Source organism: Plecotus auritus, assembly GCF_963455305.1.
Source record: "Plecotus auritus genome assembly, chromosome: 4".
In the NCBI taxonomy this organism is placed as follows: domain Eukaryota; kingdom Metazoa; phylum Chordata; class Mammalia; order Chiroptera; family Vespertilionidae; genus Plecotus; species Plecotus auritus.
Window position 1 is genome coordinate 100,011,787 of NC_137775.1, and position 16,667 is coordinate 100,028,453.

The following is a 16,667-nucleotide window of genomic DNA, read 5'->3' on the forward strand; positions in this document are numbered from 1 at the left end:
CTGGTTGTACAGATGGGGAAGCGGAGGCACCAGGAAGTTAAGGAACCTGCCCACGTCCCAGGGCCACGATGCGAACCCAGCCCACGAGGCTGCATCTGTGCTGGTGGCCCCGTGCGGGAGACACGCCCCAGACCTGGGGCTCGACCACCCACAGAAGCAGATGCACAGTCACATTGCCGGCCCGGAGCCGCCCACTGGGGACACCCCAGGGGCGTGCTGGCGGCACCCCCCGCCCCCGCCCCGCCAGAGCAGCCGGGCGCCCGGGAGGCGGCTCACCTGGATCACACTACCGTACTTGACGATGTCCCCGTGCACCTTCTTGTTCTCCGTGTCGTTCTGCTTCTGCTCCATCTGCGCCGCATGCTGCAGACACATACAAGGTGGACACACGCACGCAGCTCCGGGCACCATGCCCAGGGCGACCTCAGAGGCCGTCTAGTCCGCTCCCTCCACTACTGAGAGGGACTGAGCGGGTGTGAAGGGCAGGCCCAGGTCACTTCCCTCGGAGGGCGCATGCCAGCCAGCCCGTGAGCCCCCGATGCCCACACACCCTGGCAGACACCTAAGCTGAGCCTCACTACCCCATCTCACCAGACTCCTCATGCCCCAACCGGGCGCCTGCCCCAGCCCAAATGCTGGCCAGCGTGCTTGGTGTCCCTGCCTCCTCCTCCTCCCCACCCCTCTGTGGCCCTCCCTCCCAAAACTGTGTGTGCTCCCGGCCCACTGCCTCCTGGGAGCCTTCCCTGACTGGTCACATCCACCTCTGATGGGTCCACCTGGTCCTGGGGGGTTGGTTTGCATCCCGTGAAGGACAGCCTCTCAGGCACTTCGGTCGCATTAAACTGGAAGCTGCCTGAGGGTAGGCTCTGTCCCCTCCATCAGATTGGGGTTCCTGGAGGCTGGGGCTCTGTCCCCTCCATCAGACTGGGGGTTCCTGGAGGCTGGGGCTCTGTCCCCTCCATCAGACTGGGGGTTCCTGAGGCTGGGGCTCTGTCCCCTCCATCAGACTGGGGGTTCCTGAGGCTGGGGCTCTGTCCCCTCCATCAGACTGGGGGTTCCTGAGGCTGGGGCTCTGTCCCCTCCATCAGACTGGCACTTCCTGAGAGCCTGGGCCCTCTGCCCCTTTCCTCTCTTTGGTCCCATTATCCAGGTCTCCTGACTGAGGCTGGGGGGAGGGAGCTTCTGGGGAGCCTTGCTGTGTACACGTGCCTCTCACAGGCCTACAGCGTGTGGCTGTGCGACACATGTGGCTCTGAGTGTGTGTTGGTGCACATGTGAGGGCCCCACACCCAGGCCAGATCCCGTTCAGCCCCGGCCTGGGTCCGGCAGGGAGGAAGCCTGTGAGCGCCCCCAGCTCAGCAAGAGTGATGGGGTATTTAAAACAAAGCTCAGGCCTCACCTCAGCCCCGCCTCAGCCCAGGTCACAGCTGTGGGGTGGGGCCACCCTTCCCCCCACCCCACACCCACTCCTCAGAGCAAGGGACACAAAGAAGCAAGGCCTGCGTGGGGTGGGGCACCAGGGCCAAGGGAGGGTCTCAGAAGCAGGCTGCAGACAGGCCTGGCCCAGACAAGCCCCCTGCTCTCCTCTGCACAGCCAGGCTCTGGCCCTGAGCTGTCCAGAGAGGTCTGCCCAGGATGTAAACTGGCCACTGCCCCCGAGAGGCCAAGCCACCACCAGCCCTCGCACCGTGCACCGTCCGTGCCCAGGCCCCACTACAAACCACAGAGTGACCACAGACAGCCCGGCCCCAACCCTTCAAAACAAGGGAGATGTGACGACTAGTTTTCAAATGCGGTTCCTGGAGCTGGCGGGAACCCCATGGGCAGCTGGGCAGGCTGTTCACGGCACCGTGGGGTCCAGCTGAAGGGCTGGTGGGAGCTGAACCCCCTTCCACCCTCCACTCACTGAGCCATGTGCCCTGGCATAGGCCGTGCAGCCTGGCAGAGGACACCTTCTTCCGAGTGGCACAAAGGGGTCCTGTAGCCGAGCGGGCTGCTGGGAGGACACTTCTCGCCCCACCTCACCTCCACAGCAGCCAACGCCAACCTCTGCATATTGGGGTTTTAAAACCACTGGACTCCCCATGGGCCCCATCAACTCTGGTGAGCAGTGGCCCTGCGTGCTGACGTACACAAAATGCACACCTGCACACACACGGTGCACACCTGCACGCACAGTGCACACCCGCACGCACACCTGCACACACACAGTGCACGCCTGCACGTACAGTACACACCTGCGCACACACCTGCACGCACATGGTGCACACCTGCGCGCACCCGGTGCACACCTGCACTCACACGTTGCACACCTGCACACACACGGTGCACACATGTGCGCACGGTGCACACCTGCACGCACACTGCACACCTGCACGCACACTGCACACCTGCGTGCACACTGCACACCTGCGCACACAGTGCACGCCTGCACGTACAATACACACCTGCGCACACACCTGCGCGCACCCGGTGCACACCTGCACTCACACGTTGCACACCTGCGCGCACGGTGCACACACACGGTGCACACCTGCACGCACACTGCACACCTGCATGCACACTGCACACCTGAGCACATATAGTGCACACCTGAGCACACAGTGCACACCTGCACACACACTGCACACCTGCGCACACACTGCACACCTGCGCACACACCTGCAGCTTCTGCAGCAGCACCACGTCAGAGATCTTCTCCTTGTCCTGCTTGGTCTGCTTGGCCTTCCAGTACTGCTTCTGGGCCGAGTAGCGGTTCATGGGGCACACCTTGAAGAGGCAGTCTGCGGTGGGCGGAGAAGGACACGGCTCGTCGGGGGCTCAGGGCCTCCCTGCGCCAAACCCCAGCCTGCGCCCTGCCCTCCAATCCCACTCGGCCCCAGGGACAGGCAGAGGAGCAGGCCCGGGGACGTGGAGCATCCTGGACTGAGTGGAGTGGAGAGTCCCAGACACAGGTTTGAGAGCAGGATCTCAGCTGGAGACTTATCAGAGGCTCCTGGCCCACCCCTGGCCCTGCCCGTGCCCGGCTTCTGTGGACACTGGCTGCCGGCAGCTGACACCTGCATGCTTCTCTGGCCAACTGCCATCCTGCCCACGGAGGGCTGAGAAGTTGCATCCTCCGGCCCCGGAGACAGAGGCCTCCCGGAGACTGCCGGTCACTCCCCTCTCCCGGAGGGACCAGGCCGAGGCCCCTCTTCCCTCCTCCGCTCTCCCCACCTGTGTGAGCGAGGGTCTCTTGCTCTCCCGAGACCTCTCCTCAGGAATTCTCCCATCAGAGGGAAGCTGACCTAAGACAGGGCCGACCAAAATCCCAGGGACAAAGTCACTATAACAATTTTTATTTGGGGAAGCACACAAAACACTCATGAGTTTCCTAAGCCTAGACCCCAGAAGGTGTCAGCCTTCTGTGTATAAAGGAGGCATGAGCTGGAAGCTCCTGTTCTGGGTGTGGCGGGTGGGGGAGTGGGGGTCGGGTCCTGGTGAGATGCTGGCACAGGAGGCTGGGCCTCTCGGACCAGAGCAGGGGCTGCGCGGTGAGGCAGTGAGCTCCCCGTCACCGGAGGGACTCACACCCTGAGCCGAGGTGGGCTCACGGCCTCTGAGAGTCATCTTGTGCTCCGGGAGCATGGAACACACCAGAAAGACGGGTGCTGGGCCCTGGAAGGGGGCCGCTGGGGGAGCAGATCAGAGACGGGGAGCCCTCTCCTTCAGCTCCTCTCACCTCCCTCTAAGGAAGGCCACGGCCCTGCTCTGGTGAAAGCTGGCCATCCAGCCCCTGGAACTAAAAGTGAAACTAGCCCCAGAACAGGCAGAAGCCGCTGGTACCATCGAGAGAAACGAGTGAGTACAAGTTCAGAGGAGACAGGACGCCCTTGAAGGGAGGGGAAGGCATTCCATGAGCAGTGGAGCCAGGGCTGCCCTGCCGGCCCACCTGGGCACCACCGGCACGAATGGGCATCGCTCCCAGAACAAACTCAGTTTGTTAAGGAGAGTGTGTCTTTATGGGATTCTGCTTGGCCCCAAGAAGCAGCTGGTGTCACCCCTCCAGGAAGTCCTGCTTCTTCAGGCTGATGGGAGCTCCCAGGGCCCTGCAGGGACCCCACTGCCTGGGTAGAGCCACTGGCTCCCCGCAGGAGTCGGGGAAGTGGGGTCACACCAGGGGAGTTTTGGAAATGGGGGGCAATTTTGATGAAGGTCACAGTGGCATTTAGAGGGCAGGACAGAGACGCTGGCCCCGGCAGCACAAGGACTGTCCAGTGCGACACCGGCCGCACGCCTGCAGGTGGACAGCCGTGGCCTGCTCAGGGCTGTCTGCATGGGTCTAGGAAACACTGACTTTTCCGGGGTGCCACTTCAACAGACACTGGGGGACACTGTCCTCTGTACTGTTCAAACTTTCCCAGGAGGTTTTTGCTGTTTCAGAAAAGGCGTCCCTCATGGCCCCGCCAAGTGCCTGGTGCCTGCGAGCTCCTGCCTCCGAGGCCGGCCTGGCTGCTTCCCTGGGCCTTCTGGCTGGGCCCAACGTGTACTTCTAAAGCGCATATTGTCTTATTTATTTTATTACACACACACACACATTTACATATATGGGGGGAAGGAGGCGGGGGGAGGGAGGCTGTGTCATATACTGCTTTCCTTTTATTTCTTTTTTTTTGTCACACTTAGAGCATATTGGCCTCATCACCTCCGCCAGCTCCAGGCTCCCTCAGACCTGGTCCCCTCCACACTGCGTACTATATAAATATGGACATGGGTCAGTTACACTGCTTTTGGATTCCCCTTCCTAACATTAAAGGGGCCGTGGCTGCCAGGCTGCTGGCTTGCCTCCGCTGCCCTCACCAGCTCTGCGGGCAGGGCCGCATGGGGCTCACGCTGTGTCCCCAGCCCCTAGACCGGGATCAGGGACTGGACTGTCTGCCACATGAACACATGAATCTAGAACAACTCCCTCATGTAAGATGAGGATCTTGAATTTAGCCTCAAAGGAGGAAAAGGGTGAGGCGTGGCAGGGAAGTCAAGAGAAAGTGGAGGCCGAGTGAGACCAGTCACACAGCAGGCCTGCGAGCTGAGACAGGAGGGCGATTGGGCCCTGAGACCCAGGAGCCTGGAGACAGAGCGGCAGCGAGGCCAGCGGCCACGGGCCTGGGCCAGCTGAGCTCCTTGGTCTCCCACAGCCACCTCCCCCGACTCCCAGTCCAGACAGGCCACTGGCTCACCTGGGACTCCTGTCCCTGGCGAGGGCAGGCTCTGGGCCCCAGGGCTGAGCCGTGGTCACACTCCACTATGGAGCAACCCAAGCAGAAAACTCAGCAATTGAATTTTTCAAAGGGATGTTATTTAAGACTTAAAGAACTGAGAGACAGTGTGGAATCCTACAGCAGACAGATCGAAAGAAACCAGGGAGATACAGAAACAGGCAAGCTCCTCTCACCCGAGGCATGTGCTGACTCCAGAAGATATGACCTTTCATTAGGACCGCTTCACCAGGCAACAGGGGCAGGAATTCGAGCCCAGACCCCTCAGAACAGGCCCTCCCGGCAGCCAGCCCTGCTGGAGTCCCCTGGGAGGTGCACACCCCTGACTCGAGTTTGGCTTGGCGCCCTGGGCAGGCAGCCTGGCACACCCAGAGCTGGTGAGGGCTGGCGGCACACCCTCTCCGACGAGGGTACTCCCTCCTGCTCTACCACCACTCAGACCAATTCTGCTAATGCAATAGCCAGCAGGCACTCAGAGATCAGCAGGAGCTCTTAGGAACAAGATGCCACAGGAGAGAACAAACCCACAGACCCCAGGACCAAACCTGAGGAGACTTCAGACAGGCATCCTCTAAACCAGAAGAGCCCACTCTGCTTACGTCAATAAAAGAGGGTCCTGCAGCCGAAACCGGTTTGGCTCAGTGGATAGAGCGTCGGCCTGCGGACTGAAAGGTCCCGGGTTCGATTCCGGTCAAGGGCACGTACCTTGGTTGCAGGCACATCCCCAGTGGGAGGTGTGCAGGAGGCAGCTGATTGATATTTCTCTCTCATCGATGTTTCTAACTCTCTATCCCTCTCCCTTCCTCTCTGTAAAATACCAATAAAATATATTTTTTTTAAAAAAGAGGGTCCTGCAGAGAACAGACCCTCTAACAAGGGCACAGCAGCCCTGGCCGGTGTGGCTCAGGTGGTTGGAGCACTGGCCCATACACCAGGTTTGATTCCGGGTCAGGGCACATGCCCAGGTTTCGAGTTCAGGATGTGGTTGGGGCACGATCAGGGTGTGGTCGGGCACCTGTGGGAGGCAACTATTCGATATTTCTCTCTCACATCTCTCTCTCTCTCTCTCTCTCTCTCTCTCTCTACCTGTGGGAGGCAACTATTCGATATTTCTCTCTCACATCTCTCTTTCTCTCTCTCTCTCTCCCTCCCTCCCCTCCCCTCCCCTCTCCAAATACGAATTTTTTAAAAATGTTTTTAAGTGACACAACTGAATGAAAAATAACCAAGTGGAATTTCTAGAAATAAAAAGGCTTCAACAAACAAGTGTTAAAACTCACTGAATTTACTTAACAGGAGAATAGACGGAGCTGAAAAAAATTAATGAAATACTAGCAACCCTTGCGATGGTTGGTGCGTTCCAATCTACTCCGCCCAATTCTTTCAAGGATGACTGGGCCCCATTAGAGAGGGTCAGAAGCTGTGTCTGAGTGAAACACATCGCAAGGGGACCCCAGGCCAGGGATGAGCCCAGAGTGGTCCTCCCGCTCCCGACTCCTCTCTAGTTTTTCTGGGAACTTACTGGCCTGTAAAGTCGTCTTCACACGGACCCTCCCTTGGAACCCTGCCCACAGCCTGCAGAAAGTGCCTGCTGAACCAGCAAGTGCTCAGAGCCCTGCCATGTCTGGGGCCCAGGCACCTCTCCGTCTCTTCCTGGCCAAGCTCTTTGCCCAAAGGCAGCGCTGTCAGAACTCCAACGGAGCCAGCGCCTTCCTTCTCGCCAAACTGCGGGGCAGAGGAGGGTCAGGCAGCCAGAAGGCTAAGCCCACACAGGAGCAGCAGCATCAGGGCCAGGAGGAAAGTCCGGATCCAGGGGGCTCCCACAGGAAGGATGTGTGCTGGGGGGCATGTACCTGTGGGTGAGGGGGGCCCGGACTCGTAAGGCTGCAGACAACAAGGTCTTCGTTGACTAAAGAAAATCAATTGTCCTTCCCTGAAACTAACTATGGTGTGCTTAACACTCCAAAGCCACTGCTGCTGCCTAAATCACCAGGGGGACTCTCAGGGCCCCCACAGATCTTGGCAGGTCTGGGTGAGGCCTGGAATGTGCATTTTAAACACACACACACACACACACACACACACACAGACTCCCCAAATGGGTCAATGTTCAGAAAAGTTTGAAAAGCACCAGTGGGGACTTTCAAGACAAAAACATCACACAGGAAATAAAGCTCTCCAGTCACAATAATGTGCAAGTTCTGTACAAATCATGCAAACAGTGGCTTTTAATTTTTTTTCACCATTTAGATTCAACCTATAGAAAACACCCAAGACTCCGGGTGTTCAGAAGAGAATGGAAAGCGTCTTCCGTCTGGACGCTGTACACTGAACGTGTGCCTGGCAGTGATGGGAGGCAGTGTGCGCCAGGGGCCAAATAAGGGCAGGTGCAGCTATGATGCTCAGGTCTACAAGGTGACGAGGGAGGAGCTACAACAGCGCAGGACGCCGGCGGGAGGACAGGGGAGAGCCAGTGGGGGGCGGGCCAAGGCAGCTAAATTCTGGAATAGGCCCAGCATGTGGAGACCTGGGAGGAGCGGCAGAAGAGAGAGTGATGAGAGCTCAGGGGACTGCTTTCTCCTGCCGCGCTGCCCGAGCTGCAAACTGGGCTATGCCGGGCGACCCCAGAGGAGGCAGCTGGCACCCCGCTCAGCAGCACAGGCCCCGGCCCCGCCGCGGACTCCACAGTCGCACCGCCCGTCGTTTGTCCTAAGAGCACACCTGTATCTGTACAAAATGATGAGGGACAAGGGCCCTCCCTGCAGCACTAGCAGGAATGGTACAGAGCAGCAACAGGCCCTGGCAGGGTGGCTCAGGGGGTGGGGGTACAGGAGTCAAATGATGAACATTCTCTCTCACATCAACATGTCTCTCCCCTTCCTCTCTCTAAAATCCATAAAAACATATCCTCAGGTGAGGACTAAAAAAAAGATTAGCAACAGCCCAAGTGTCCATCAGCGGGACCGGTCAATAGTACCACAGAGCCAATGCCCTGTGGCTGGGAGGGTGGAACGCAGACACGGCTGCAGCACGTGTACACCCACCATGCGGGTGAGAGCCCAGTCACGAAGGACAGTACTGCATGAGTGCGCTCACAGGAGGTACTAAGAATAGTCAGATTCGTGGAGATGAGCCCAGCCGGCATGGCTCAGTGGTTGAGCATCGACCTGTGAACCAGGGGGTCAAGGTTCGATTCCCGGTCAGGGCACATGCCCGGGTTGTGGGCTTGATCCCCAGTGTGGGACATGCAGGAGGCAATCAATGATTCTCTCTCATCATTGATGTTTCTATCTCTCGCTCCCTCTTCCTTCCTCTCTGAAATCCATAAAAACATTTTTTTAAATAATTCGTGGAGATAAAAAGTAAAATGGTGGGTGCCGGGTTGGGGGTGGGAGCCGCAGATGGGGAGTTATTATTTCATGGGTATAGAGGAAGAGAGTTCAAAATTTCTATATGCAAACATGGAAAGATCTCCAGTAGGATCGCTCCACAGTAACATGTATGAAGTAAAAACAGCAAAGCATAGCACAGGGTACATAGGATGCTATCTCTGTGTAAGGAAAGAGTGGTCATGTGAACACATGTCTGTATTTGCATGAAGGACCACCGGGACCAGGAGAAACGAAGGGAGGGGTGACCTGGAGGGACAGTCGTGGGAGGGAGGCTCTGTGTATTTTGCACGATGCTTTGAGGTTTGACCTGGATGAATAAATTACCTCCCAGGTTTTCTAACATGGTTGTCCCTGGAAAAGGGCTGGGGCAGGGATGAGGGCAGCGAGGGCGAGTGAGGATGGGGTGGGGCACTGCTTCCATCTCATCCTGGAGCTCGTCTTTGTATTACTTTTTTTTAAACATGTTTTTATTGATTTCACCAGCTCCCTACTGGGGACCGAGCTGGCGACTTGGGCATGTGCCTTGGCTGGGAATCGAACCTGTGACCTCCTGCTTCATAGGTCAACACTCAACCAATAAGCTGGCTGGTCTGTATTACTTTTATAAAAAGAACAAAATTAAGAACAAATTTTTAAGTGGCAAGTCAACATATGAAAAGATGCTGAATCTCACTAGTAGTCAGAGGAATAGAAATTAAGCCACAGTGAGATGCCATTTCACACCCAGCCGGACACCACCAAGGGAGCAGGGCCGGGTGGAGCGAAGGCGCACCCACAGGCTATGGGGTGAGGGGGGTGTGCGCAGGGCGAGGGGGTGACAGGCACAGCCCCACGGAGGGCAGCAGGGCCTTTCCCCCACACAGAATCCCTCCTCGGGACACACCCAGAGGCTCGTGCGCAAGCACTCAGCAGCGCTGGCAGTTACCACAGCTGGGAATGAGCTGAGTGGCTGTCAACAGGGAACCTATGCGGCTGGCAGCTGGCTCTCTGGTAGAGTATTATTACACAGCAATTAAACAGATGAGCTAGAGCCACAGGCGTCATCACGGATAACTCTCAAAAACAGTGCAGCCGGAGAAAGAGCAGGTGTGCAGGGAGGCGACCTTTAACAGGCGGGGAAAGGGGCACGCAGTCCCTGTATCACTCCTGCGACAGCCTAGGTATTCATAGCAGGACGCAGGCCCGAATGACCCACACCAGTTTCTGTGTGTTCTGAGACCATTTGCCCAAGGGGGGGGGGGTGGTGGCAGTGGGGGAAAGGGGGGAGACTGGGAGGCTTCTCTTTAAAGATGAGAAGATCTGAAACCAACATGGTGGAAAGATCTGGTAGAGTGCAGCAGTGGGTACATGGGTGTGCACTCTTGTGTAGAGCTGATGTCTTAATAATAAAAATAACAATAAACTGAGCTTAGAAAATGGAAGGTAGAGGAGAGGCACAGGGTGGGGGAGGGGGGACCCAGCCTGCCAGCACCTCATCACCCTCTCCAGCACCTGCCCCCAGCAGTGCTGGAGGGTCAGGCCCCACACACTTTCCTGGGCTCCCTGTAGCTGGGCTGTGAGCTCCGAGCTTCCCTGAGGTGGGGAGGTGGGGGTGAGGGTCACGGGGCCCCAGCTGCAGGAGGAGGAGAGAAAGGGCTCGGGGAGGGAGCAGCAGCACACAACTCCGAGCACCCACAACCCCAAGACCTGGAGCACAGCAGAGGGCATGGGGCGCCCTGCACGCTGGGCAGCAGCAGCCCGGCCTCCCAAGGCCCTGCAGACTCCGGAAAGAATTCACAGAACATGCTGGGACATGGCATGGCTCTGGAAGATGGCTAACGGTGAACCCACAAACAAGGCGCATCAGGCACCGATGGAGCCAGGGTGGGGCCTCTCGGGAAAGGCAGGCCCAGCCTGGGGTCTCCAGCAGCAGGTGAAGGGAGTCGGCTCTGGAGGAAGAGGGAGAGCTCACGGTCCCAGGGTGGCCTTGGGAAGCAGCCACCCCCACCCACCTCTAGCCACAGCCCCACGCCCTCGCTGGGACCTCCCCAGGGCCAGGGCATTTGCCGGAGGCGGGGGACAGAGAGCCAGACTTCAGGTTGGAGGCCAAGCTCCACGCTTCTCTTCTCTGGGCTTCAGCCTCAGACCTGAAGAGGTTGGAGACCTTCTCTTGCCTAAGCTCTAACGCTCCACCTTGGGCCCGCCAGCCACGAGGGACCCCTGCCTACCGCCCCGCGACACCACAGGCCGGGACCTGGGCGCAGAGGGTGGGGGGATGAGTCCCCAATTCCATCGCAGTGAGCTGGCTGGGCGCAGAGGCGGCAGCCCGAAGCTGGGGACCCTGGGGAGGGCCTGCGCACAGGCTTGGGGAAAAGGGGGAGGAAGAGAGGGGAGAAGCGGGAAGGAGTGAGGGGAGGAGGACAGCGAGTCAAAGGAGCATTTGTTCTGCTAAGTGGCCCCAAATTCTGTCCACTGAAACACTGGCAAATCTTCCTCTGCCACACCCACTCTGACAGCGCCTGTCCCAGCACAAAGCTGCGCATACACCTCTCCTCTCCCTCCAGGCCCCCTCTGCCTGCACAGCCACCCTGGGACCCTCACCGCTCTCTCTCCTACTCAGTTCTGCCCAGCATTTGCCTAAACCCCTCGCTTGGCAAGTAAGTCCGCCCTCCTGCAGCTGCTTCAAAGCCTCCTGATTTGGGCTGAGGAGCAACCATGTTCCTTTCCCTCCCCCCTCAGCACCCCAGGACCCAGGGCAGGCGTGCTCAGAGCTGCACCTCACACAGGAGGCCCGCACCAATCCCCAAAGTCCCCAGAACCCGGACCCAGGGCCCTCGAGGCTGGGCTCAACCTGGGACTCCGGTGGGCCTCGCCAACAAGACCCAGAGCGGCCGGGCCTGAGAGAGGAGGCAGGGGTAGGGGCAGGGGCAGGGGCAGGGCAGGGGCAGGGGCAGGGGCAGGGGCAGGAGCGGCCAGTGCATGAATAACTGAACACATGGAGCAGTAGGTCAGATACACGCTATGGAGAAAAGAAAGCAGGGAAGGGAGATGGCGGGGAGGTCAGGGAATGTCCCACTGAGGATATGAACCCTGAAGCCGCGGAGAGCGTGAGCCGTATAGATACTGGGAAGAACCTTGTGGGCAGAGGGAACAGCAGGTGCAAAGGTGCAGGGTGGGGGCGTGGCTGACACCTGTGAGGAACCGCAGGAGGCTGGTGCAGCTGGAAGGAAGGCTGAAAGGGATACGAGCCCAGGGGAAGGGCATGAGCGAGAGGGTGAAGGGCACAGGGGTCTGTGGTGGTGAGGAAAGACCAGTGCCACAGGCCGCTCCCCCAGACCCAGGCGTGTCCCCTAAGACTCCCAAGCAAAGCCCCCACTCAGGCCCATGATGGAAGCAAGAGCTCAACAGTAGACATGGGGACCCTCTGTGGGCTGTGAGGAACCCCCTCTTCTCTGCACTCCATGGATGGCCAAGGCCCAGGCAGACAGGCAAGGCTGCCACAGGGTCATCTTAAATCCCGCTCCCCTCCCAGCACCCCTCTCGGGGACAACTGAGCTCATCTCCTTGGGAGGAGCAGCTCATGGGCAGAAGAGGGGCAAGGCCTGGCCAGGCGTGTTCCTGCCTGCGCCCACCCTGCGCCGCCCAGGAGCCAGGAGCCAGGAGCCAGGAGCCGTCTGGCTGGCTCAGCCTCACGGGTGATCACAATAACACCTTCCCTGGCTGGCGCAGTGACAGCTGGGCATCTCCCATCCTCACCAGGGCCCTGCGGCCGTCGGGGCAAAGCTGAGGAGCCCTTCGACCACGACCTTGGAGGACACGGAGGCCGAGAGGGAAGGCCCTTGCCCAGGGTGACTCAGCAGAGCCAGGACTGCGCTCCACCAGCTCCTGAGGGCAGGAGTCCTCCGGGAAGCCAGGGCTGAGGACACAGCCCGGGCAGGAGGGGGGCCTGGAGCCCATCAGGTCCAATGTGATGAGAGACTTGCACAGAGAAGGGCTCTCATCCTGGGCCTCCTGCCGCCTGGGGAAATTCTCTTCCTCCCCAGTTCCCCCAAAAAAACGCCCAGTCACAGACAAAGAAAGCCCTGTGGCTGGTGGGGAGCCGGGGCGGGCCAGGAGTGGGAGTGCCGGAGAGGTGGGCGTGGCCCCGGGAACCGGCAGGGATGAAGGTCTGAGCCAGGGGGGCTCTCCAGGCAGTAGGAGGGCTCCGAGCAGCCTTGTCTGACCCGCAGGCCTCTGGGACTGAATGGGGATGAAAGACTCCGTCCCAGGTCCAGGACTCAGCAGCCTGGGAGGGGAGCTTGCAGTGGGAGTGGAGGTCTTACCTCGGAACTTCTTGGGGGGGTTGTCCAGGTCCCCAGCCGCTGGCTCCACCACACAGCGGTCATCCACCAGCCTGGGGACAAGGCAGCTGGGTCAGCGGGAGGAGAGAGACCCATCTTCCCACAGCCCTCCCGCAGGCGGGATTCCAGGACACCAGGGAGGCCTGCAATGAACCCACCGCACGACAGCCCTCACCATCGAGTCATCCCCTTTCCTGGTGAAAGGCAAGATCTCTTGGAGTAGAGATGGGGGAGTCCCCAGGAAAAGCACGAAGATGTACCCCCTCTCCCGCCCCCACTGGAGCCTGGGCTGTCACACACTGTGGACGTAACTCCTGTCACAAGCCAACCCCTGTGCACAGACCTGAAAGGGCGGTGGGTGATGGAGGAGGGAGAGAGAGGGACCAAGAGAGACAAACTCAGCAAGAGAAACAAAAAGCAAGGGAGGGAGAGAGAGGGAGCAAGGGAGGGAGAGAGAGGGAGCAAGGGAGGGAGAGAGAGGGAGCAAGGGAGGGAGAGAGATGGAGCAAGGGAGGGACAGAGAGGGAGCAAGGGAGGGAGAGAGAGGGAAGAGGGAGGGAGAGAGAGGGAGCAAGGGAGGGAGAGAGAGGGAAGAGGGAGGGAGAGAGAGGGAGCAAGGGAGGGAGAGAGAGGGAAGAGGGAGGGAGAGAGATGGGAAAGACAAAAAGGGTAGAAAAGACACACAGGGAAGAAACAGGCCTAGAGGACTGGGGACAGATGCACAGAGAAGCTCATGAGACACCAACCAGAGGAACAAGCCTTTGGGCCTCACAGACAGAACAATACATCTGCGCCTTCCAACCTCAGTCAGGCCCATCTCATCCCCTCCTCTTCGGCCTCCCGTGTGCCTAAAGCTCCCCCTCAACCACGGCTGGGTTAGCCCTAAATCTCTGTAGGACATCCCCCCCACCCACCCATCCACCCACCACCCACCATCCATCCATCCATCCACCCACAACTCATCCACCCACCATCCATCCATCCATCCCACCCACCACCCATCCATCCATCCACCCACAATTCATCCACCCACCATCCACCCATCCATCCATCTACCCACGACTCATCCACCCACCACCCATCCATCCATCCACCCACGACTCATCCACCCACCATCCATCCATCCCACCCACCACCCATCCATCCACCCACCCACAATTCATCCACCCACCCACCATCCATCCACCCACAATTCATCCACCCACCCACCATCCATCCATCCCACCCACCACCCGTCCATCCATCCACCCACAACTCATCCACCCACCATCCATCCATCCATCCCACCCACCACCCATCCATCCATCCACCCACAACTCATCCACCCACCATCCATCCATCCATCCCACCCACCACCCATCCATCCATCCACCCACGACTCATCCACCCACCACCCATCCATCCATCCACCCACGACTCATCTACCCACCATCCATCCATCCCACCCACCACCCGTCCATCCATCCACCCACAATTCATCCACCCACCCACCATCCATCCATCCCACCCACCACCCGTCCATCCATCCACCCACAACTCATCCACCCACCATCCATCCATCCATCCCACCCACCACCCATCCATCCATCCACCCACAACTCATCCACCCACCATCCATCCATCCATCCCACCCACCACCCATCCATCCATCCACCCACAACTCATCCACCCACCATCCATCCATCCATCCCACCCACCACCCATCCATCCATCCACCCACGACTCATCCACCCACCACCCATCCATCCATCCACCCACAACTCATCTACCCACCATCCATCCATCCCACCCACCACCCGTCCATCCATCCACCCACAATTCATCCACCCACCCACCATCCATCCATCCCACCCACCACCCGTCCATCAATCCACCTACAACTCATCCACCCACCACCCATCCATCCATCCACCCACGACTCATCCACCCACCATCCATCCATCCCACCTACCACCCGTCCATCCATCCACCCACGACTCATCCACCCACCATCCATCCATCCATCCCACCCACCCACAACTCATCTACCCACCATCCATCCATCCACCCACCACCCATCCATCCATCCACCCACAATTCATCCACCCACCATCCATCCATCCATCCACCCACCACACATCCATCCACCCACCACACACAACTCATCCCCCACCACCCACCACCCATCCACCCACCACCCATCCATCCACCCACCTACCACCATCCACCTACCACCCACCCATCCATCCATCTACCCACTCATCCACCCATCCATCCATCCACCCACTCATCCACCCATCCACCCACCCACCATCCATCCATCCCACCCACCCATCTACCCATCCATCCATCCATCCACCACCCACCCACCCACCCATCTACCCACCCATCCACCCACCACCCATCCCCCATCCATCCACCCATCCACCCACCACCCATTTATCCATCCATCTATCCACCACTCATTCATCCATCCATCCATCTACCCACCGATCACCCATCATCACCCATCCATCTATCCACCCATCCACCCACCACCCATCCATCCATCCATCCATCCACCACTCATTCATCCACCCACCCACCCACCCATGCATCCATCCATTCCTATATTTAAAAGTCTTCAAAGCCACCCCAACCTCTAGAATAAAGCAATGATGATAACCCAACATTTCAGAGACCGACTGCATCTCAGCACTTCACAATTCTTACTTCTGAATTCTCACCCACTTCCCCACAAGGGCTAGTCATTAGTACCAGTTTACATATGAGAAAACTGGGTTTGGAAGTTAAATATGCAGAATAGGCAAGGTATAACCTTTTGTGTATATTAGTGCCAGAAATATATACTATAAATCTCGTTGATTTGTCTGGATAATGTTTAAGAAATTTACCTTTAGTCTTCTGTTAGCCTAATTTTTTTTTTCCAAAATAAAAGAGTGAATTTTTTGTTGTAGTTAATCTTCACCCAAGGATATTTTTTCCATTGACTTTTAGAGAGAGTGGAAGGAAGGGAGGGAAGAAAGGATGGAGAGAAGAAAAAAGAGGGGGAGAGAGAGAGAAACATTGACATGAGAGAGACACATCCATTGGTTGCCTCCTGCAAGTGCCCAAGCAGGGCAGGAGAACCATTCTGCAGTCCAGGGATGTGCCCTTGACTGGGAATTGAACCTGTGACCTTTCAGTGCTCGGGTCAACGCTCTAACCACTGAGTAACAGTGGCCAGAGCAAAAGAGTGAATTTTTCATGTCAAAAAAAAAGTTAAATAATTTGCCTGAAGTCACACAGCTGATTCTAAAGCCTCCCTCTGCTCCTCCCCTCCTTAGTTTGGCTAACAAGGCCTTTTGTGATCTGACCTCCCTGGCTAACCTCACAACCTCCTTGCTCCAGCCGTACTAAACCTACAGTTGATCCCACAGTCCCTGGAGCTCTCATCTCTACAGAGATGGTCTTGGCAGCCTGCACTGCCCTTCCCTCGCAGCCCACCCTGGCTCCCCTCCACGCCCTGGGCGTACCAAGCTCTGTTCATTCTCCCACACTCAGCTCTCTTCACCTACTCTGTGAGGACTCCTTGGCCAGTGCCTCCATCCCTCTGGGCCTCCCTCCCCAGTGTCCCCACTGCACCCGGTCCTGGCCACTCCTGCTGCATGCCTCTTTCTATGGCAGCTACTTCCTGTGTCCACACGGAGTTCCTTGAAGACAGGACCCTGTGTTTTCCCCTT

The 16,667-nt window shown here is 58.3% G+C and overlaps 1 protein-coding gene across 1 annotated transcript in view; it reads right to left on the reverse strand.

The window, feature by feature from the left end:
* The window catches only part of ITPR3 (inositol 1,4,5-trisphosphate receptor type 3), a 67,067-nt gene that overhangs the window by 36,940 nt on the left and 13,460 nt on the right, over positions 1 to 16,667 (reverse strand). Inside the window, exons 2-4 of the mRNA XM_080666748.1 lie at positions 12,949 to 13,019; positions 2,662 to 2,783; positions 277 to 363 (exon numbers count right to left, since the gene is read on the reverse strand). Of these exons, the coding sequence (XP_080522874.1) occupies positions 277 to 363; positions 2,662 to 2,783; positions 12,949 to 13,019 (280 nt within the window). The remainder of the gene's footprint in view (positions 1 to 276; positions 364 to 2,661; positions 2,784 to 12,948; positions 13,020 to 16,667) is intronic.